Genomic DNA, 24,965 nt, shown 5'->3' with positions numbered 1-24,965 from the left:
TGTCTGTCATCAGCTACTGTAGTTTTTCTCAGCCGATCAGGTCGTCGTTGGTTGCTGATGTCGCCGGTAGTTTCCAAACTCTTGATTTCTCTGTGCCCTTTGTTTTTTCTATAGTTCTAATTTACTTCCTCTTTTCTTTTAGCATCCAAATTGCTTGCTTTTCTTTCAGAGTCGGCTTCCTCGTCGTCATCCTTGTTTGTTTGTGTCATTGTTGAATGCAAGACTTAGAATGCAAAAGCAATGGATATAACTGATAAGACACATTCTCTGCTTTTAATATGTGAAGAATTAATGCAACAAGACACAGCTGAACACAGCTAAAGAAAGATCTGTGAGGCAACTGTTCCAATACTTATGCTCACATCAGATAGGGAGATGAAACTATAAAAGTGCTGATCTTCTTACACATCTTTGTGTTGAATCACTATATATATCAAAAATTATATCTGGTGTCTGAATAATTTTTGGTTTGACTGTTAAAACTACAAAGTAATTCAGTCAAGAGCAGTGAGTGATTTTCATTTTCATTTTCTTGGATTAACATTACAGCAGCTAGTAGCTAAATTAGGCGCGGTCACTTTAAGAGACGATGAACGCATCCAAAATAATACACATCCCATTTTTTTCCTCAACTGTTTACTTTCACTTAAGAAATAACTGACAGTTTTTACGACCATAATTTCCAAGGTGGATATTTTGACATATTTTGTATGTATTTGTTGGCATAAGAGCAAAAATAAGCAAATTCGATGTTCCAAGTGTTTTGAGACGCCTTTCTCTGCGTGAGCCCTGAACACCAGAACACCGCGAGTACTGAATTGGGCTCTTTCACATCTTTTTGTTTGTTCGAACTGCGATTTGTATTTGTTCGTTCAGTTGCAGGAGGGACTTCGAGGAGAACTTCACAGAAGAGAGCTCGGTTCAGTGTCGCTGTCCATGACACACGGATCTCTCTCTCGTGCGCACCGAACACAGCATGCGAGTAACCAGCTACTCTGTTCAGCTTTTCCGCGTCTTGTGTTTGAATGCTTTAATGTTTAAATCGACAAGCGGTAAGGCTTAAAAACACGTGAAAAAGATAAGCTTTCGTGACGATGCGCAACAGTGGCCCGTCAACTGTCCTGAGCATCTTTTTAGGCTGGCCTCAGCCAGTCGGTTATATAAAATATCAAGGTGAAAGTCATCATAGCTTGCTTAGTATAGACCCAGCTCCCAACCCAACTTTGAGAATAGATTAACGGCGATATTTTTTTATACACCACTAATATATATATATATATATATATATATATATATATAGTACAGACCAAAAGTTTGGAAACATTAAACATTACATATTTTTAATGTTTTTGAAAGAAGTTTCTTCTGCTCATCAAGCCTGCATTTATTTGATCAAAAATACAGAAAAAACAGTTATATTGTGAAATATTATTACAACTTAAAATAATAGTTTTCTATTTGAATATACTACATATATCATCTACTTGAATATAAAAATAATTTATTCCTGTGATGCAAAGCTGAATTTTCAGCATCATTACTCCAGCCTTCAGTGTCACATGTAACATCCAGTCAGTGTTGGGGAGTAACTAGTTACATGTAACGGCGTTACGTAATTTAATTACAAAATAAATGTAACTGTAATCAGTTACAGTTACTAAGAAAAAGTGAGTAATTAAATTACAGTTACTTATGAAATTTTTAAAGATTACAAAGGGGATTACATATGAATATTTCACACATCCACATACAGATTTAAATGATTTCTTCTGAGACACACGGCCCTATAATTTCCGCGATGCAGAAACATAGTCTGGTTCGTAGAATCCAGTCATAAAAATGGGATTGCTATTGCCTAACGCGGACAGAATATGCCACATTTTGGACAAATAAATCAAAAGTAGGTCAGTACACTTGAATCAAAGCATGGACTAGTGTCTATGAATATTAAGCCGCAAAAGACATTATGAATCCTGCACGTTCTGCATGTCTGTGGAGAACAGGCGCGGACCGGACATCGGGAGAACCAGGACAATTCCCGGTGGCCTGGCAGACGATTTGTCCCGCTATTTTAATATTATTATTGTATAATTGCCTGCCGAATGTACTGTACTAAATCGATCATTTCCGAATCCTCCATTCGATAATTACATCTCTAATAATTCATGGATCGGTTAGTTGTGACTGGGAATGGTTGGTCGCGTGCGCTCTCCGCGCCTCCGCCGAACGGTTTGGATCAGACTCAGAGTAATCAATCCAAGAGAGAGAGACCGGAGTGGACTGTAGCGCACAGCTGGAGCAGAGAAGCAAAACTACTTTTCAGGGTTTGCAGTGCAGACCAGTTTCATCTGTAAAGATGCTATTGTAGTTTTGTATTTGTTCACTTAGTCAAGGAGCAACAGCACATTGATCACACTCACTCAAAATACTGCATAAACGACATCATTATTATCTATTGTAATGTTACAGTAGTAATTAAGATGAAAAATAATGAGATTTTATTATAGGTTTAGGGGAAGCTATGACAGACAACTACACAACCCTTACGAAAATTTATGTCTTAATATTTTGCTATAAATCCAGAGACAAAGGTTACTATTGCCACAAAGCACACAATACACCATGCCACAAATTAAAAATTATCTTACAAATGTATTTATTTAAAAACAAATACAAATGGTAATCCATTTGCAAATAAATAAAACAAGGTTAATGTACTTTTATATAATAAAAGCATGGTAAATTTGTGTAAGGGAAAAACATGACTCATGAATTAGGATTTTTCTATAAATATATTGAAGTGATGCACTCATTTTGACATGTAGGCAATTTAGAAATTATAGTTTTGTTAAATCTTGAGTATTAAAGTCATGAGAGAGATGGATAACAGGGCAAAATAAAGAGACTGAAATGCAGAACTAAAGTCTGATTGTGTGGTGGATGTTCAAATTTGATCATCTTAATTCAAGTGATGAAGGATGGTGAAAGTCTGACAGTATTGAGCTCTACTTTAAGGTTAAACCTGCATAGTGTAAATGTTGACTAACGGTTGCAAATAAACATTTATTAGAGATTTTTAAAAGTAATCAAAAAGTAATCAAAAGTAATCAGTTACATTACTTTAATAAAGTAATTGAAAAAGTTACACTACTATTACATTTTAAATAGGGTAACTTGTAATCTGTAACCTATTACATTTCCAAAGTAACCTTCCCAACACTGCATCCAGTCTATCACATGATCATTTAGAAATCATTCTAATATTCTGATTTATTATGAGTGTTGGAAACAGTTCTGCTGTCTAATATATTAGATGAATAAAAGGTTAAAAAGAACTGCATTTATTCAAAAAAAAAAAAAATTCTAATAATATATATTCTAATAATATATTTTCTTTACTATCACTTTTTATCAATTTAACACATCCTTGCTGAATAAAAGTATTGATTTTATTTAAAAAAAAGAAAGAAAAAAAAATTACTGACCCCAAATTACTGACCAGTAGTGTATATTGTTATTACAAAATATTTATATTTTAAAAACATAGCATCTTTTTTTTTTTTTTTTTTTTTACTTTTTATTCATCAAAGTATCCTAAAAAAGTATCACATGTTCTGAAAAAATATTAAGCAGCAGAACTGTTTCCAGCTTTGATCATGAATCATCATATTAGAATGATTTCTAAAGGATCATGTGATAATGATGCTAAAAATTCAGCTTTGCATCACAGAAATAAATGATAATTTAAAGTATAATAAATTTAAAAACAATTATTTTAAATTGTAATAATATTTCACAATATTACATTTTTTTCTGTATTTTTGATCAAATAAATGCAGGCTTGATGAGCAGAAGAAACTTCTTTCAAAAACATTAAAAATAGTAATTTTCCAAACTTTTGGTCTGTACTGTATATATATATATATATATATATATATATATATATATATATATATATATATATACACACACACACACACACACACACACACACATGTATATATATATATATATATATATATATATATATATGTGTGTGTGTGTGTGTGTGTGTGTGTGTGTTTGCTGGAGTCAAGATATGATATAAAGATGAATATGAAACAAAACTATATGTATATATGATGGATTGCACCCCAGCAGAGTCGGAGCGGAGCTGCTCTCTGACAACATCTCCAGGACACTTCGCTCCATGTGACTAGTAAGACAATTCTCAAATAACTATTATGAAGACTTTTGTTCCCCCCGCTTAAATGATAAAAGTACTTGCGCTGTACAATCTATTAAGACTGTGTCTGTTCCCTGAATAGTGAGGTCAAAATATAAATTTAATGTAGGATCTAGAAAAAATCTTATCGTGATTAAACCAGAAACATGTAAAGTAAATGTTTGTAAAGTAAATGAACAAAAACAATCTTTAAAGTTCGGGCTCATAAATATTAGATCACTCACACCCAAAGCAGTTATTGTAAATGAAATGATCACAGATAATAGTTTTGATGTACTCTGCTTGACTGAAACCTGGCTAAAACCAAATGATTATTTTGGTCTAAACGAGTCGACTCCACCCAACTACTGTTATAAGCATGAGCCTCGTAAGACTGGTCGTGGCGGAGGTGTTGCAACAATATATAGTGATATTCTCAATGTTACCCAGGAAACGGGATACAGGTTTAACTCATTCAAAATACTTCTGCTTAATGTTACACTGTCAGACATACAAAAGAAATCTAATGTATCTCTTGCTCTGGCTACTGTGTATAGACCACCAGGGCCGTATACAAAATTCCTAAAAGAATTTGCAGATTTCCTCTCAGACCTTCTGGTTACAGTTGATAAGGCGCTTATCATGGGAGATTTTAATTTTCACGTTGATAATACAAATGATGCATTAGGACTTGCGTTTACTGACCTAATAAACTCTTTTGGAGTCAAGCAAAATGTCACCAGGCCCACTCATCGTTTTAATCATACACTAGATTTAATTATATTGCATGGAATCGATCTTACTGCTATAGATATCGTACCTCAATGTGATGATGTTACAGACAATTTCCTTGTATCGTGCATGCTGCATATCACTGATATTAACTACCGTATTTTCCGGACTATAAGTCGCACTTTTTTTCATAGTTTGGCTGGTCCTGCGACTTATAGTCAGGTGCGACTTATTTATCCAAATTAATTTGACATGAACCGAGAGAAATTAACCAAGAGAAAACATTACCGTCTACAGCCGCCAGAGGGCGCTCTATGATCCTCAGTGCTCCTGTAGTCTACTCTGAAAACATAGAGCGCCCTCTCGCATCTGTAGACGGTAATGTTTTCTCTTGGTTATTGGTTCTAAATAAATGCGACTTATAGTCCAGTGCGACTTATATATGTTTTTTTCCCTCATCATGACGTATTTTTGGACTGATGCGACTTATACTCAGGTGCGACTTATAGTCCGAAAAATACGGTATATGTCTCAGCGTTACCGTCTGGGCAGAACTATTGTTCCAGTCACCAAAGACAGATTTGCAAATAACCTGCCTGATCTATCTCAACTGCTATTTGTACCCAAAAATACACATGAATTAGACGAAATGACTGACAACATGGGCACTATTTTCTCTAATACATTAGAAGCTGTTGCCCCCATCAAATTGAAAAAGGTTAGAGAAAAACGTACTGTGCCATGGTATAACAGTAATACTCACTCTCTCAAGAAAGTAACTCATAGTCTTGAACGCAAATGGAGAAAAACGAACTTGGAAGTTTTTAGAATTGCGTGGAAAAACAGTATGTCCAGCTATAGACAGGCTCTAAAAACTGCTAGGGCAGAGCATATCCACAAACTCATAGAAAATAACCAAAACATTCCAAGGTTTTTATTTAGCACAGTGGCTAAATTAACAAATTACCAGACACCACCTGATTCAAATATTCCACCAATGTTAAATAGTAATGACTTTATGAATTTCTTCACTGATAAAATAGATAACATTAGAAATACAATAGCGAATGTAGATTCAACAGCGTCTAACACTTCAGTTTCATCCATCGCACAGAAAGATAAACTGCAGTGCTTTACAAATATAGGACAGGAAGAGCTAAATAAACTTATCACTGTATCTAAACCAACAACATGTTTATTAGATCCTGTACCCACTCAATTTCTGAAAGAGTTGTTACCTGTAGCCGAAGAACCGCTTCTCCATATTATTAAACCATTCAAGCTGGTGGTTATTAAGCCTCTTATTAAGAAACCAAAACTAGATCCTAGTGAACTGGCAAATTATAGGCCTATTTCAAATCTTCCATTTATGTCTAAAATTTTAGAAAAAGTTGTGTCTGCTCAATTGAGCACCTTCCTGCACAAAAATGATCTGTATGAAGAATTTCAGATTTCAGGCCCCACCATAGCACAGAAACTGCACTTGTTAAAATTACAAATGACCTGCTTCTTGCGTCAGATCAAGGCTGCATCTCATTTCTAGTTTTACTTGATCTTAGTGCTGTGTTCAACACCATAGATCATGACATACTCATAGATCGATTACAAAACTATACAGGTATTCAAGGACAGGCTCTAAGATGGTTTAGATCCTACCTGTCCGATCGCTACCATTTTGTTTACTTAGATGGGGAGTCATCTAATTTATCATCAGTAAAATATGGAGTGCCACAAGGATCCGTCCTAGGTTCCCTTCTATTTTCAATATACATGTTGCCCCTTGGTAATATTATTAGAAAATACGGAATTAGCTTCCACTGTTATGCTGATGATACTCAGCTATATATCTCAACGAGACCAGATGAAACCTCTAAATTATCTAAGCTAACAGAGTGTGTTAAAAAATTAAAAGATTGGATGACCAATAATTTTCTCCAATTAAATTCAGATAAGACAGAGATATTAATTATTGGACCAAAAAACACTACACAGAATCTTGTAGATTACAATCATCAACTAGACGGATGTACTGTTACTTCTTCTACAGTCAAAAATCTGGGTGTTATATTAGACAGCAACTTGTCTTTTGAAAATCAGATTTCCCATGTTACAAAAACTGCATTCTTCCATCTTAGAAACATTGCCAAGCTACGAAACATGTTGTCTGTTTCTGATGCAGAAAAGCTAGTTCATGCATTCATGACCTCAAGACTGGACTATTGTAATGCACTTCTAGGTGGTTGTCCTGCTTCTTTAATAAACAAGCTACAGGTAGTCCAAAATGCAGCAGCTAGAGTCCTACAAGGTCAAGAAAATATGATCATATTACCCCAATTTTACAGTCTCTGCACTGGCTACCTATTAAGTTCCATATCCGTTACAAATTATCATTACTTACCTATAAGGCCCTAAATGGTTTAGCTCCTGCATACCTAACTAGCCTTCTACCATGCTACAATACATCATGCTCCCTAAGGTCACAAAACGCTGGACTTTTGGTAGTTCCTAGGATAGCAAAGTCCACTAAAGGAGGTAGAGCTTTTTCACATTTGGCTCCCAAACTCTGGAATAGCCTTCCTGATAATGTTCGGGGTTCAGACACACTCTCTGTTTAAATCTAGATTAAAAACGCATCTCTTTCGCCAAGCATTTGAATAATGTATCTTAAATTGTGAGTATAGTTGTATCTGATCAAATGTGCATTCTTATTCTTTAGCTTGGGTTAAACTAATTTATTTACTTTGTTGGAACAGCAGCTATGCTAATGATGTCTCTATTTGTTTCTATGTTTTGCCACGGGATTTACACAAGCTCCAGTCTGGATCCAGAACACCTGAGAAGAGATGATGCTGACCCTCAGAGGACCCCAGATGATGCTAACCCTGAATCAACAACAGAACTAACAAATATTGCTACAAGTCTAACTGCATCATATAATAATTATTAATAATATTAATAATGTTCATCATCTGGCTGACTACGACTTGTATAAAGTTTTCTACAAATCCTGTCATACGTGCACAAACTGACAGTCACCACTTATAAGCTATTACTAAATATTGTAGAAACATAATTTTCTGTAAAGTTGCTTTGTAACGATTTGTATTGTAAAAAGCGCTATACAAATAAACTTGAATTGAATTGAATTGAATATACACACATTATGTGTTACTTTCTTTTGTTTAGGGTTAGGATTTCTACATAAGGTCTATTAAGACCTGCCTAACTACATGATGTATTCTGCCGGTCTGGATCTGAAGGGGATCTCAGTACCATCTAGCCAGTAGCAGAGAGGAAAAATCAGGGAATGAATGTAACCGGTGTTCTTCTGTGGCCAACTGGCCATCAGTTGTTTTGAGAAAGCAATATCTTGGCCAGACAGGCTTTGTGAGAAGCAAACCTCCCAAGACATTATATTGTGCAGGTGATGCATGATAATAGTTTTTTCTTAAGGGCTGTAGATTGAAGACACTATCAGCGATGAATGCAGATGACGCTTTGGGAGATTACGGCCAAGGTCATCATTAGCTATGATGTCCATAGAGGCATGCTTCACTCCCCTACGCTCTCTTCTCTGCTCATGGTCTGCTTGTGGAGGAGGATGTGAATGTTCTCTGATAACAACACAACTGAGCAGTTACCCAGGGGCCTCTGTATTCTCCTAACCCTGAGAATGCATGCAAAGACACACACAAACACGTCACAGCTCAGCTACATTATGTCAGCAGACACATGCTCAGGGATATACAAATTTTTCAGGTATAATTAATGTATTTCTACACTAAATGCACACACAGTAAGTATACAAATGAACAGTTGTAATTTTACTGTCTTGAAAGTCAAAGGTCACATTTTGTCCACAAATATTGAGTTGTCTGTTTAAACTTTGTTTAATTTTTTGGCAATTTTACATCAAATGTGGGAATTCTCCTGCATTAAAATCATGAACCGTGAAATACATTCCAAAATCAACAATACGAACTTGGACTAATATGGATTGATTGAGATCTTTTTACTTTTTCAGTGTTAATAAATAAAATTAAGTATATAATTGTCGCAACCACAGTTTTGCTTCCTTTTTTTTGTACCTTTTTTCTGTGAGTGTACAGGTTTGGAATAACTTCTAGCATATGGGAGTCTTACTCTTGGATACAAAAAAAATATCAAAATATTCTAAATGTCCTGCAGTGTAACAACAGTGTCCTGTGGTGTGACATTATTTGATTCACAGAAAAGTGTTCAAAACACTCTATTTAAGCACTTTTCTTATTATTACTGTATTGTACAACCCCATTTGTCATGTTGGCTAAATACATAAATGTAAATGTATTTTAATTACTGTACCAGTAGTTTTCAACGACTACAGTTGAACGATTACAAAATACAAATTTGTCTTAAAAAGAACTTACAGTGTCTAAAACATTTTCCCTTATACATAATATACATATATATCTTAAAATATTGATGCTTTAAAAATAATGTCCAGATGTACAAAGAATCATTTATAATGTACATGCACATTACTCTGTGAAGCTAAAAGATCAGTTTCCACTATAGAATCAGCCAATGGCGGTTTCTGACACTGGCTGACACATCAACCTAATGAGCTCTTAGCCAATGGGAAGCTCTGACACAGGCTGATATATATCGGGATAATGAATGTGGTCTGTTCATCCCTCTCAGTACTCAAGTGACAAGCACACTGAGGAGGACGAGACTGTGTAAACTGTATTTGTATCCATGAAGATGAATGTTTCTGACAGGGTGAGTAGGGAAAAACGGACTTGCTGCAGCAGGAAAAAAAAAAAGAGTAATATATAAATTACACCTTATATTTTTTTTCACGGTCGCATCAAATTAAATACAAGAACTTTTGCTGTCCTATAACTGAGCTCCATGACAGCATTTTACTGCCTTCTCATCAAAAGGCTGCCAAATATTATTAAATTATAACTCCAGCAACCTGATACCCCTGCAATCTAGTTTATAAAGCACTTCAGCAGCACAACAGCAAACAAAATCCAACTCAGTGAAGTGGATAATTTATGACTCTCCACTTCTAACAGCACTACAAAGCACAGCAATGTGCTCACAACCTACATACTGGTTCACATCTAATGCTTCCAGCCAAAAAACCCTCCCTAGCCTATCCTCCAATCTGTCCATCCAGCCATACTTTCACCCAGCTGCTCAGCTAAACCATTTGAGTACATTAAAATACTCACAAGATTAGGAATATTTGTTTCCGTGAGAAAGAAAGAGTGAGTCAGATGTGAATAAGAGTCATTATGAATCAATATGAACTGAGCAAATGGTTTAGCACTAGTTCACCCAAAAATGAAAATATTGTCAACATTTAGTCATTCAAATGTAAAATGAAAAATGGCACCATAAATTAAATTAGTCCTTGCAACTCAAGTGATATATTCCAAAAAGAGTAACACTACAGTCAGTCTGTTGTTCGTTATCTGGCTCGGCTCGGTGTTCATCTTCAGTTCTCTCCACAGCAGTTCAGTCAGTGTACTGTTTGAGTACATGAATTACTCTGGGATATTGGTTTGTTTTAACTCAGAGGGAGTGTCAACCACATTAAAAAAGTTAAAAGCTTAAGTAATTTGTGGATTAATGCGTATTGGAGATGCGAATCGTTTAAAACGATTCAGTTCAATTTGGTGAACTGGTTCAAAAAGATCTGGTTACATTGAATGATTTGTTCGCGAACCGGATATCACAAACTGCTTTGTTTTGAAATCTCACAACAGACACGGAAGAGAAGACAATGCTAAATAAAGTCGTAGTTTTTGCTATTTTTGGACCAAAATGTATTTTCAATGCTTCAAAAAATTCTAACTGTCCCTCTGATGTCACATGTACTACTTTGATGATGTTTTTCTTACCTTTCTGGATATAGACAGTATACCGTACACACAGCTTCAATGGAGGGACTGAGAGCTCTTGGACTAAATCTAAAATATCTTAAACTGTGTTCCAAAGATAAACGGAGGTCTTACGGGTTTGGAACAACATGAGGATAAGTTATTAATGACATAATTTTGCTATTTGGGTGAACTAACCCTTTAAGCTCATTTGAAAAATGTGCCTTTGGAAGCATTTCTGCAAAATGATATTATATTGCTTTTCTCACATTCTGCGAAGTGAACTGTCCAGTGAGTGGCACTAAAAGTGCATTAGGTTGTTGAACAAATCGTTCCGGTTCAGAAATTAAATGTGAAGTGAGTTGCAGTAACAGGTTAACATTCGTTTTTGAAAAAAACGTACCACCTAAACTACACCTAACCATTAGTTAGTCAAAAGCTAATGTGAGATAAAAATAAAAATGCATTTGCTGAAGCAATCATGCTATTTTAGTTTGCTTCTGCAAGTTTTTGAGCTCTCTTATCATGACTCATGTTTCACAAGAGTTATATTTAAATGCAAATCAAGCAAGTTTATTTACTACATCAGAAATACAAATGGAGCGTGTTATGTGATGTAAACTGTATTAGTTTATAAATCATGCACTATGGTAAACGTGACACGTAGTATTGGGCAACTGCATGAAAACAAGTCTGCCTCTAGTTTTCATTTCAGCTGGAAATTGCATTGAATGTGCAAGTAACATTTCTTTTTTGTTTTATCTTTTTGCTAAAATGTAACATTAATGTATTTTTTAAAAATGAGGTAGAGAGAGATTTTTCTGGTCCTATTTTGATTTTTATATTTGCATTACTTTTTTCATCTAACGCTTGCTTAATCTTTAAAAACATAAATAATTTAATAACACGGGTAGACGTAATCTTCAGCAAATCTCACAATAAATATATTTTTTCATACTGTATTATAATATTCTGATGCCTACATTCATAACATTTAACATGTAAAATGGTTGATTTTAGCTTTAAATTTTTAATTTTGTCAAAAGTATAGAACTGAATCTCTGCCATTTTTCAATGATCAACCATACAGTACCTTGAAAATAATTTGAATTTAGATTTTTATATTTCATTTTGAATACCCTACTTTCACTTTTTTTTCTTATACAAAGTTGGCTTCAGAAGACTTGGAATACAGTGCACAAATCTTATGGACTACATTGAAAACCCTATTATGAAGCGCTCAGTGTTAACTTTTAAGTCTGAGATCCACTTACAAATACAAGAACAGATTGGAAATTAAAAAAAAAACAGGAATTGGATTCTTTTTCCACTAGGTTCACTTTTAGCTATAAATAATATACAGACAGGCCAATAATCTGTTTGACTGATCATCCACTTTCCATTGCAAAAAAAAGAAAATCAAATGAATTTTCACAGTGTGAATGCCCCAAACTTTAAATCTTTAAAGAACAACTTTTGTGCATTCTAAAAAGCAAAGCTCTCCGTGTTCACTTTATCTTGAGATCTGAGTCCAATTTCAAGGCCAGGAACAGAATGAAAAGGAGCTGTCTTTTTGGGGGGTGGGGTGGGGGGGGTTCTCTACTGAGTTCACTACTGAGTCCACTTGACGCACAAAAACACTCATAATTGTTTCACTGATCAACTTTTCTATGCAAAACTTCTATATTCTGTCAAAGATCGCTCTATTTCACGGAAAAATAAATAGATAACGTGGTTGGAATGAGATGTGGCTGAGTAAATGATCACAAATTGTTCATTTTGGAATGAAATGCTTTCAATCTTGGTATGTAAACAAAGCATTTTCACAGATAAACCACCCTTATCAACATACTACAGAAAGAACAGAACAAATCAGAGCTACACAACTGAAAGGACACTGTCAGTGCTTCTCAAGTCATGGAGTCAAATGCACAACCATTTCTATGCCATCATGACACTTACTGTCCTGCTGGGGATTTATGATTTCTTATGTGGATATAAAAACACACACGTTCACAAAACAACAAGAAAAGGCCAAACAATCCCACACTATGGAATGCAGTGATTATTTCAGGAAGCACACAAAATTACTGTCACACACAAACGTAGAGGAAAGAAGAGGAAATTGCATGCACACACATACTGTTTCAGCTTATTTAAATGCTTGTTTTGAGTAAAGTCTTTCTGAGGCCTCCGCCTCTCTGGTTGAGATACTGTGGAATAGTCTCAGACTGGTTGAAGGGCAAACTATTAAAAACAAAATTAAAATAGAGGCAGACAAATAATACATTCTCTATTTTTTCCACTTTACTATTTAATCGATTCTTTAATTTTGGGACAACTAATAAATGGCTTCTCTACAGAATATTGCCTAATACTACACAACAGGAGCCAATGGTTTTCATAGGCGATTTCATTTATTATTTCAACATGCTGTTTGCATAATATTTACATTATAGTTACATAAAGCTAAATTATTATTGCGATTCAAATATTTTTGAATATATTTATTTAGATTTTAGATTTTTAAGTCAGTGGTTTTCATGATCTAGTATTTACATATATTTTACATTTCAGAATTATTTCAATTGTGAAAACATTTTTTAATAGTCTTAGTTAATGATAACAACTCTGCTTAGTTTTATAATTCCAATAATCATTTTGCTATCAATGTGTCACTGTATTGTTCTATATATTGGTTGTAAAAACAATAGCACTAAAGTAACTAGAAATCTGAGGCTGGCTTGAATCTGAAGTGGACATAGGCAAGCTTTAAGCGTTCTTGAGTGGTGTACTGTCCTCAGATATCTGTCCGAGCAGATATTTGGCTCTGGTTCCAGCCCGGATGGTCAGACTGCGGGGTTAGTCGTGGAGAAGGCCAATCTGCAAGCCCTAATGTGCCTATTTAAGCATCAAACCGCAAGATGAGAAATTACATTTCATGCTTGTCTTAACAGCTAATCAGTGTTTAGCCTTTTTCTCCCCACATGAACCATGATCAGGGTCAGCTCTTCTCTTATCTGTGTGATGCTCAGTAGCTCTACTGCAGCTCAGGGGCTGATGCCAGAGAGAGAGCGCGCGCACACACACACACACACACACACACATAAAAGGGAGCTATATATTTAAATAGACATATAAACACAGATAAAGACACAGTTGTTTATATATACACAACCACACACACTATGACACAGACAGTGCTGATCTCTTTACTCACACACACCTACTCACTCACTTGGTTACTTATCCACAAATACAAAACACACACACAGGTATTGATTGAAGAGTTCCTGATGGATGTGGGTGGCAGGAAATTCACCATAAAACTGGCAAGACGCAAACAAACCTACAATGTACAATTAATTTCGCCTTCACTTTGAGAAGACATTGAGAGATTTGGAAACTAGGGTGTGGAACAACAATTATACAGTAATTCTATGATATTTACTGCCATTCTTTCTATTGATCTGTTAACTATTAGCCTACTTACCAGCCACAGGACCCAGAAGAACCACCATAGCAATCAGTCCAACGTCAAGAATTGTTATTCTGCCTTTAACTGCCATGTTTTTTTCTTTTCTCCTCCTCTTCAAAGACAATATATTCTGATTTATTCTCAGTTACTTGTATAGCTCCCTAGGCTTCAGACTGCATCAGGCAAGAATATTTAATGCTTTGGAGAGTCCAGCATCACACTTTTTCTTTTTTTCAAAACAGCATCAAAAGCAAGCTGTTCGTTTGAGAATGGCAATGAAATAGTATGAAACTATCTTAAAGGTCTTGCATTAACCTTCATTGCTTTTATTTCCTCCACCAGAAAGCATCAACTGTAACCAACTGATGACTGTGAAATCTGTCTAACTTACTGAGTGTCTAATGTAACAAACCAAATTAACAAATCACATCAAACTTTGTTTTCCCCTTTGTTCCAAAGCACGCGCCCCATACATCTGCCTAATCAGAGTTTAGCGCAGTTATATGGGACATCCCGAGACCGCAAGTGTCCTCGATGGTAACACACAGTTTGTGGTACAGGGTAACATCCATTTCGTGTCTCCCGACTGTTAAAATGTCCATTTGTCGTCATATTCCTAGCGTTCGTTATCTTTTGAGCTTCGTTTCGGGAATTTTCTCTGCTGCCATGATCCAGTGAGCTGGGAAACTGTACGTTTTGCGATTTTCGTCCGTACTTCAAACAAGGGGAACGGCACCAGAAGACAGGCCGGGACCGCACAGCACACCAGACCGCGACTGGAAACGCCTCGTCCTCGGATTGTCTCTGGATCCGACTGTTCGATGTGGGGCCGGTTTATAAGAGAAAGGAGGTGAAGCGCCCTCATGCGGCAGACTGGTAAAATGACAATAAATATTATGAAGACACTAAAGACAAAAAAGCCAGGCTGATGAATTAACACTGCTCGTAGAGCACAGCTGTTTTTTTAAAAGCAGTTTTAAAATTACCTGAACAACCAATTTACATATAACATAATAACGTATAATTTACAAATGTCTAAATTCTAATTTAAATGCCTATCATTTAGTAAAAATCTTTATATTATAAAAATTATATATATATTATAAGAATTATATATATATATATATATATATATATATATATATATATATATATATATATATGTGTGTGTGTGTATTATATATATATATATATATAAAATACCTTATTTTACTAATGAATAATAAATTATACATTATTTAAATTATACATTATTTAAATTATACGTAATTAATCAACTAAACATATATTGACACTAACAGTATGTTATATATAAACTCATATTTTTTGTTATATTTATATTTTATTATATATTTATTATATTTTAATATTATGCATGTAGCTCATGTGTGCGTGCTTTCAAATTTTCACAAAGAATAATAGTATGCTAGCCTACTATTTTATAACAGATGTTTAACACCGATGGGTATCAGTTGAAAAGCTATTTAATTATACATAAAAATACATAAGTATTATACATTGTGTATTGTACCTGTGACTTTTGATATTTTTATAGCGTGATTGAGTCCATCTCTGGTCGTGGACCTGCAGCACATCAGCAGCATGAGGGAAAAACAGCCCCACGCGCCTCAGCAACAGTAACGTAGTCCGGTGTGCGCGGGCACGGAACCACTGAGACTGAGGGAGCGCGCAACTCTACCAGTCCAGCTGTCCTCTGAGGGGAACCCTTACCGCCCCTCCCCAAAAGACATGTCTGCAACCGCGAAAAACACAGAATTTTGAGTCATTTATCCTTCAGGCGACGAGGACTTGCTCATAAATTCACTCGCTTCGATATTACAGCTCTGGTATCACCATTATCACACAGCGACAGCCCATCGATTACCGGCAGCACAGCAACGCCCATAGCAACGGCACTGCGCATCCTCATTCTGTTTCTTTGACCCAGCAACACCGGCCACCCTCCACCATCACCAACCTGTTTTTCAACGACCTTCTAAACGCTGGATCCATATCACACCGTTGTGTTTTTCTTTTTATCGCAAAGGACCATGGACGCGCCGAGTGCGGTTATTCTCTCATCAGTCAAAGGTGCGTAATGTTACCCGTATGATACACCATGCGCTTATATTTATCAATGCATTACATACTATTGTTCTATTGTGGGTGCTGTTTGTGCACGCAGAATAATTTCATTCTTGAAACTGTTGTGGATTATGAATAATGTGACCAGTGTGATCTATATAGCATTGTCACAGACCGAGATGCACGCGGTTCATCGTCTTGTTTTCGTTATTTTTGAGCGCGGGGCGCGGTGCTGCAGAATCTGGATGCGACTCTGCGTCTGTTTCGATCATTTAGTCCATATGTAAAACAATTAGAAATTAAGGTTTTTTTCATATGTACCTATATAATGTTTTGGATATTTTATTTTAATTACGAATCATTTCACTAAATATTTTATTTAATTGATACATGTGTTCAGTTTGGTCTTGCAGCGTGGTCTGCATTGCATTAACATTGTACCTTATCTAAATGGATTGCTATGGCAAAAACGATGGCTGAAAATAGGCTTTAGGGGGCACTATGTGGGTAAACAACATTACATTTTAAACAACAACCATTACAATCGCTCAGCCTTCAGTTGACTGTAGGCTCTATTACTATTTATATGACTATTTTTTCCATGAATGCATAAAAATCCATTTTACAGAATTTCAAACCAGTGCACAGATGGACTGTATTTCACAAAGTGACCTCAGTGATCTTGTGTTTTTGTTTGTTTATACATGGAAGGAACAAAGAAAGAGAGAAAAAGATATGGTGTGTAGGAAAGGATAAAGAGATTGCGGAGAATGAGGACAGAGGTTAATACAAAACAGAGGCACACATGATGGATTAAGAGATTATGAATAGAGGCCAAGAGATAATGATTGTTTTACTACAGGAGAGGAGGATAAATGCTATGCCAGCTGCTCAGCAGTTTTTGCTGTGGAAGAATCACAATAAAATATAAAAAAATTACAATCTAACCTTCACATTTTGATTGATAACATATATCAAATATCTATTTGTTGATGGAGTAATTAACAGGTCTATATATAAAATATCCTACTTTTTCCTCTCTTTTTACTTTAGTCACTCCTCATCCTGAAAGCCCTTCCTTCAGCTGAAACACTAAGGGATCCTCATCCCTTCAACTCACCTGTAAATTCTGGCCTATCAAGGACCTGGCAGCGGCACGGGAGTTCCGCCCACCATACCCTCTAAATGAGGGACAAGGCCACTCAGGTGAGACATTTATGCTGTTTATGCTATGCGTACATAACGTACGTACAATAAATGAACAAAATTATACCTTAAAGAGTGAAAGAGTAGACTGGTAGTTTATGAATTTCTATTTACACACACGCACATACATGTTTTTTTTATAAAAAAAAATTAACACAAGTACCCTGGGATAGTTTTCTGTTTGTTCATGTGTTATAGGGTGAAAAAAATGGCATAATTTTCCTTAGTATAAAAAATGCAATAATGCTAACAAAAAAAAATTCAATTATAGTTTATAGTTACTGTGATTATGCTGCAAAAAAAATGAAACAAATGTTCTCGAGACCATACAATAGCTTTGTGTAGGAAAAAAAAGAAAGAAATGTTCCCTTTCCTTGAGCCAATTTATGAATTAATCAGTCAATGCTTGAATTGTTTGGTCTAATCTCTGTTTTCCCTTATTCTCTCACTTTTCTCCTTGTCAGACCCCTAGGGCCTGGGTAGATGAGCGGAGGAGAGGTTCTCATAAGCGATCGGCTTCCTGTGGCAGCACTGACCAGCTGAAAGAGGTGAGACATCTAGAGCTGATCCAGTGTTCATCATCCTCCACATTTTTTAGGTACTATGCTATTCATCATCTCTGTTTTGACTTCTTTTAGATCGCAAAATTACGACAACAGCTCCAGCGGAGCAAACGCAGCAGCCGCCACCGCAGGGACAAAGACCGCAAGTCACCCTTTAATGGCAACCATGCCATCATCCAGTCACAGGTGAGCATCATCACATCCAAGCAGCCACCGTTTGTCCTTGTGTGTGAATAACAGGGTGCTTTTATGTAAGAATACCTCCATAACCTGGAGTAGTACATCTTGCAGAATTGAAGTAGGCCAGACGTCTGGAGGATTTAATAGCGCCCCACTTTGCTGCATATCTGTCCCAATTTTTAGGCTTCTCTGGCCCTTGGAAACCAGGGGACAGGATTGTCCCAAAGGATAGTGGCTGGTTTTAGAGTAGATTAGAAGTGGCCACTTGCAGTCTGCCTTCAGCAGCACAGCCTTTGGATGAATAAGTCAACACATTGTATTTCTATGCGTGTGCTTTTTTATAACAATTGTGCAATTAAATATACATGACACCTCAGCAGTGTACAACAACCTATCATGCAAATGAGCTCCCTGAGTAGAAAGCATTGTATTTTTGGTTCACTTGAAGGAATATTTCAAGGGGAAGTCGTGGCCTAATGGTTTGAGAGTCGGACTCGCAATTGAAAGGTTGTGAGTTCGAGTCTCGGGCCGGCAGGAATTGTGGGTGGGGGGAGTGCATGTACAGTGCTCTCTCCACCCTAAATACCACGACTTAGGTGCCCTTGAGCAAGGCATCGAACCCCCAACAGCATAAATGGCTGCCCACTGCTCCGGGTGTGTATTCACAATGTGTGTGTGTGTGTGTTCACTGCTGTGTGTGTGCACTTTGGATGGGTTAAATGCTGAGCATGAATTCATTTGTGCAGACTTAGTTGAGAATCAAGGTTGTGGTAAGGTATTTAAAATGGAAGTGAATGGAGACGATTTTTGTAGGACTTAAAAGTAGAAATGTGAAGATTATCATTTTATTTTTAAAAAAGCATTAAATGTGCATATTAACCATTGCTCAACTAATTTAAAAGGTGAAATAGGAATCTGCACGGTCAAGAATTTCACATAACGTGTGAGCAGTTTTTTTGTGCATTATTACACTATTGAAAATGGAAAATGTTTTTTTTGCAAGTGAAATTTCACTAATGTGACTGCACATTAGTTATTCTGTTAGAACTTGTTTGTTATTTTAGTTGTAAAATATATTTTACAGTTCTTTTAGGTTTGAGATTTTCTAGGCATCACATTTTCATTGTGACAAGGTAAAATGAAATAAAATGTAACATGGTTTTTGCTTTGACAAACCAAAGCGCTGTTTTTAGAACACCTTTTCATGCGTGAGATGCTGCAAAAGACACAAGATTCAAACGCAATGGTCAAACAAGTCCATCTCCATGCTCACGCAGAAAAACAATGGAAAAGAAGCGCAGTAGAATGGATAAACACATTCTTCATGAATGGGCCCTTAACGTGCATATATTTACTCGTTTCTGAGAAATGCGACAAACAGAGAAAGGAAAATAGGCAAAAGTTTGGCAATCCAAAACCATAGTGGAAAAGATCATGAGAGCGCACCATACTCAAAATAAGTACCCTCAAGCTCAGCGGTAATGGGCTCTTGATGGTAATGCTCTCGGTAGTCAGTGGTTTGTGTATAATGATGATGGAGATGTTTGGCAGTGGAGAGACTGTAGAGATTGTGTATGTGTGGGCTCAGTGTGTGTGGGAGTGGTTTTATAACAGGATTACACAGAAGGCTGGTTTCCCCTGCAGGGGCAATGTTTGTGTAATCAACACACATACCCATACACACATTTCTAAAGAAGCATTGTATCTTTTCCTCTTTTTCTCTCTCAGTCTCAGATGCCTCAAACCATCCTGATTCCCATCCCCATCTCAAAGTCCACACCTCCCAGATTTCGGAACAGCATAGAGGGGCTCAACCAGGAGATTGAACGCATCATCATACGGGACACGGTGGAACGAGATGAGATCATAGTAGTGAGTGCATCTCAACTATAACTATTTTTTCAACAACTATAGAGTAGGATTTCTGAAATGGAAACCAGGGACTTTACCTAGTTAAGTGGTCAAAATATATATGTATATCTATTAATAAATTTTTTTTATATACATTCATACAATGCATTTTTGTATGGTTTTTATTTTTATTTTGCGTGGGTTCCATATACTGTTATTATAATGAATCATTATGATGCTTGTGGGTCAAACCGGTTCTAATATAGTTGCATTATGAAAAATAGTAAATATAACAACTGCAATAGCAAACAGATCAAAACGGTATTATAACACAAATTATGACTTAAAAAACATTATAAAAATTAAACAAAATAGACATGAGAATATATGATAAATAAAACTATAGTTTTAACATTTTGTAATTGTATGTGATATTTTAATTTTCACTAAATGTATCGTAATTATGACTTTTTACATTATTTTTTTCATTATTTTCATTATCATTATTCTTTTACGTTATTTTATGGTTGTGCTTTTAAAAAAACAGATCTTTCATATCTCTAAAACTTTTTCAATTTAGGCTCATTTTGGGCACAAAGAATGTACATTTTCTAAATGTAATTGTTGCAAGTGTAATTGTTTGGTAGATATCTATCTATTATTTATTCATATCAAGGTGACATTATTCTACTCACCCTTCAACCATTGATCATTAAAAGGAAATTTAAAAATGCAAAAAATGATTAACAAATTACTACAACAGAGCATGAATTACCCAAAAGCTTGATTATTTCCGCAGCAATAATACAGACTTGTTAAATATCACTGTATTAATATATGTCTGTATTATGTAGCATACACTGCCTTAATCAAAAATCTTCATTAGCTGGAATATTGAGTGATATTATTTCAAATTGATGTCTGTAATTTTGATAGAAAATAATTATTATATTTACTTGCTTTACAAACAATCATTAAACACTGTTAATGAGTAGTGAAGTGAAAAAGGGAGAGAATTACATTTTAAAGCATCTATGTGAAAAAAAATAAATAACAGGAAATAAATTATTATTATTATTTTTTTTTTTTGGTGCATTCCAGTGTATTTTTCATGGGATATATCATACATCTAATCAGCAGTGCAGACCACAAATAAACAGTATATGTTGTTGTTTTTCTTCCTATAGCTATAGTGTAATACAAAGCATATAATAATCAGGACTAACTAAATGCAGCAGACTGAAAAGAGCTCCTGTCATGGATAAATTCATGTCGTACCACGTCACATTAAAATACTAACCATTATGTTATTCTTCTAGTGTGTAAAAAATAGAAAATGAAGAAAATGTGCATCTCATTCAGTCAGACTGATGGATATAGATTGTTTGTAGCACAACCTTTGATTTGTTACAGTCTTTTTGAACAGTACTTCTCCAAACCAGAAGAGCCTCCCATAATTTAGAAAAAAGGTGGATAGGGCTGTATAACAAAGCTTATCAGTGCACAGTCATCACTAATGTGATGTTTGGTGGAATCCCAAAAAATTGCTTAATTAAGTAAATGTGCGTATGTGTTTCAGCCACAGGACGCTCCTGATGGGCACCGTGCGCCCCCTCCCCTCCCCCAGCGCAGCAGCAGCACACGCAGTATTGACACACAGACGCCCTCCAGCGGCGCGCTCGGCAGTAACCGTAGCAACAGCAGCAGCCGGGCTGACTCTGTCTCGCCCTCGTACCTCAGCATCCTCAACGACACAGTCAGAAACAGCCCGCATGATGACACGCTCAGCGAGAGCAAAGAAAGAGGTCAGAAGCACACGCATCATCATCATGACACAATAACCTCAAATCTAATTATTTGAATCATAAATATTCCTTTTTCCGTCTTAGACCTGGGACCTTGGTCCCCTCTGCCCAAATATGCTTCCTCTCCAAAGCCCAACAACAGCTATATGTTTAAACGTGAGCCTCCGGAGGGCTGTGAGAGGGTTAAAGCTTTTGAAGAAATACAGTAAGTAACCGTTTTGTAGACATTTGGCTTGTCTGTTGACGTAAGGTCTTTTACCAATGAATAAAGTCTAAAATAGGGTTTGAAACTCTAAAATTAAATCAGTGTTGCTTTATTTTCAACACAGATTCAGGTGAAAATGAAGAAACAACTCAGCTGTTTTATTTTGTATTTATTAAACCTATTACCAAAATTAGTTTTGAATACAGTTCAAAAATTTGTGATTTTGTTATTTTAAAAAAATGGAAAAATCTGTCAAATAAAATAAATACACAGAAGAAATGAAATAAATTCAAATCAATTTAGAAATAAATTATATGTAAGAGAATGAGGTCAGTTTTATTGCTTCAGCCTGAATTAAGCTATAATTACAGTAATTATGGACTAGCAAGTTTGGAGTCAAATGTTTGTAGTCACCCCTAACATTTTCCATAAATTAAAAGCAAATATTTGTTTGATCATGTTTCTCAAAAAATTGTAACGTACTAAATCATAAATGTGAGATGAAAGTCAAAATGATGACATAATAAGGCATAAATATATAAAATCATAAGTGAAAAAAGTCAAGATAAGATTTTCAATTAGTCAACTTCTTAATTACGAGATTAGTCATAGTTGTGACAAAAAAAGTCTAAATTGTGATGAAAATGTTCAACTTTTTGTCATAATTGACTTTTATCTCAATATCTTATAATTAGGACTTTTTATCACGTTTTAATGTCATAATTTAGTTTTTATCTTCATTTAATTTTTATTTCATATTTATGACCTAGTATTTCGTAATTATGATTTATCAAAGCATGTTTTTTTTCTTACTGTATGTGGCTGAACGCTGTTACGGAGCTGAATGGTTGAGCTTGATGAATATAATCAATATTGCAATCTGTGTACAACAGACGTTTAAAGATTGAATAAAAGAACCACTGAGATGAGACCTGGAACTGAAAAAAGTCATGATATACCCACTTTTAGCCCATGCATGGAAAATATCCAGACTTGTTTATTTTGTAATAAAGGTTTCCTCACATAAAATAGAAATGTGGGGGATTTAACTTATTTATTAACTTATGCCAGGAACATTCATATGCTTATCAGTATGAAAGAAACATTCTCACGAAAGAGCCATGACCTGATCTTTCTATCTTTTGTTCCAGGCCAAGGCCTCTCCAGGAGATTCCTCCATATCTCTGCCCAGACAGAAACAAAGTGAACTTCATTCCCAAGAGCGGCTCTGCTTTCTGCCTGGTGAGCATCTTGAAGCCTCTGCTGTCCACCCAGGAGCGGAACTTCCGTAGCGGGGTGGGATTCTGCAGCATCTCCCCCTCCTTGGTGCCTCTGGGTGGGGTTGCGGTAAGGAGCCTGTCCCCCTCCATGGGTCCCATCCTGTCTCGTGGACGTCAGTCACCATGTCTCCCACGACATCTTGAGGAGCCAGAGGGTTAAAACTGAACAGAAGAACATTTTCCCCACACTCCTGTATCGTCTGATAGAGTCAGAGCTTTGTTAGGATTTTAAGAATAGGTTCTGGACAGCTCAGAGTGATATCAGTCTGAAACTAAAACATGAGCTTTTGTTTTGTTTTTATTTTATTTTATCTAAGGGTAATGGTATTACTTGTAAAATGATGATTGAAAGCAGGTTTTTCTAGGTGGTGTATGATGAAACAATTTTTAGTATTGCACTGCTTTTTACTTTCTCAACGATTTATTGTATTTTACCATAAAGCCTTTGAATTTTCTTATGTGTAGCTGCATCTTTTAATATACACAAAAGTTTGGAATAATTAGGATTTTTCTAATATTTTTGAAAGAAGTCTCTTATGCTCACCAATTGATCAAAAGTACAATACAAACAACAAGATTGGGAAATATTATTACAGTTTAAAATAAACATTTCCTGTTTTAATCTATTTTTAAATGTAATTTATTCCTGTGATGGCAAAGCTGAATTTTTCTGATAAAATACTGATTTGATGCTCTGGAAACATTTTTGATTTCTATCAACTGTTTTTGCTGCTTAATATTTTTGTGGAAATCGTTATGGATGACAGGTAAAAACAATTTTGTATTAATAATAATATTTTTATTTAGCAAGGATGCATTAAATGTATCAAAAGTGACATTTAACGAATTTATAATCGTATAAAAGAAGAAGAAAATTAATTGAATTCATCGAAAGATCCTGATAACTATTTATCATGATTTCCACCAAAATATTAAGCAAAAACTGTTACCAACATTGATAATATTTAGAAATCAGCATAATCAAATAATATCTAAACAATCATGCGACACTGAAGACACTGACATTGAAAACTTTTTTTAAACACATTAAAATGACTTTAAATGGTACTATTATTTCACAATATTACTGTTTTACTCTATTTTTAAGTGCAACAGTAAGCATAAGACACTGCTTTGAAAAACATTCAAAATCTTGATCGTGCCAAACTTTTGACCTGTAGTGTAAATGTGATTTGATTTACTGGAGAAATGGAGGTTTTAGGTTACAGTTTTGCTTACATTTAGTTTACATGCAGTTTGACTAGTGCTGGAGGAACCACCAGAAATCTTGTAGCAGATTTGAGGAGGACTGACAAACGTGCCTGACTCCCACCACTTGTCTTTAGGACCCCATTTGCTTACAGTCTTTTTTCTATCATCGTCTGACCCTACATCCCTTAAATGTATAGAGCCCTTCCCCATATACATAACCTGTATGTGCTTAATGTGATTTGCTGGTGAGAGGAGGTTTTGATGGTACACGAGCAGCCTGAACACAGA

General features: G+C 35.5%; 2 protein-coding genes across 3 annotated transcripts in view; one reads left to right on the top strand and one right to left on the bottom strand.

The window, feature by feature from the left end:
- Nucleotides 1-15,118, bottom strand: part of LOC132152049 (bone morphogenetic protein receptor type-2-like) — a 33,557-nt gene extending 18,439 nt beyond the window's left edge. The window contains exon 1 of one of the 2 annotated variants that reach the window (XM_059560699.1): nt 14,306-15,118. In XM_059560699.1, the coding sequence (XP_059416682.1) occupies nt 14,306-14,381 (76 nt within the window). In that variant the 5' untranslated portion in view covers nt 14,382-15,118. The remainder of the gene's footprint in view (nt 1-14,305) is intronic. The other variant, XM_059560698.1, reaches the window with a different exon arrangement.
- Nucleotides 15,119-15,942: 824 nt separating this feature from the next.
- LOC132152053 (protein FAM117B-like) lies at nt 15,943-23,919 on the top strand. Its single transcript, XM_059560702.1, has 8 exons — nt 15,943-16,381; nt 17,429-17,581; nt 18,046-18,129; nt 18,220-18,330; nt 20,053-20,196; nt 21,755-21,980; nt 22,065-22,185; nt 23,337-23,919. The coding sequence occupies exons 2-8, from the start codon at nt 17,561-17,563 to the stop codon at nt 23,623-23,625; spliced, it is 996 nt and encodes a 331-aa protein (XP_059416685.1). The 5' UTR covers nt 15,943-16,381; nt 17,429-17,560; the 3' UTR covers nt 23,626-23,919.
- The last annotated feature ends 1,046 nt before the right edge of the window (nt 23,920-24,965 follow it).

Source organism: Carassius carassius, chromosome 10, assembly GCF_963082965.1.
Source record: "Carassius carassius chromosome 10, fCarCar2.1, whole genome shotgun sequence".
In the NCBI taxonomy this organism is placed as follows: domain Eukaryota; kingdom Metazoa; phylum Chordata; class Actinopteri; order Cypriniformes; family Cyprinidae; genus Carassius; species Carassius carassius.
This window is presented reverse-complemented; position numbering and strand designations above follow the sequence as displayed.

Bases quoted from the DNA above. Each gene is read 5' to 3' on its own strand.
- LOC132152053 (XM_059560702.1), top strand. From the start codon at position 17,561: ATGAGGGACAAGGCCACTCAG. The intron at 18,130-18,219 runs GTGAGACATCTA...GACTTCTTTTAG, and splicing joins GCACTGACCAGCTGAAAGAG to ATCGCAAAATTACGACAACA. The intron at 20,197-21,754 runs GTGAGTGCATCT...TATGTGTTTCAG, and splicing joins AACGAGATGAGATCATAGTA to CCACAGGACGCTCCTGATGG.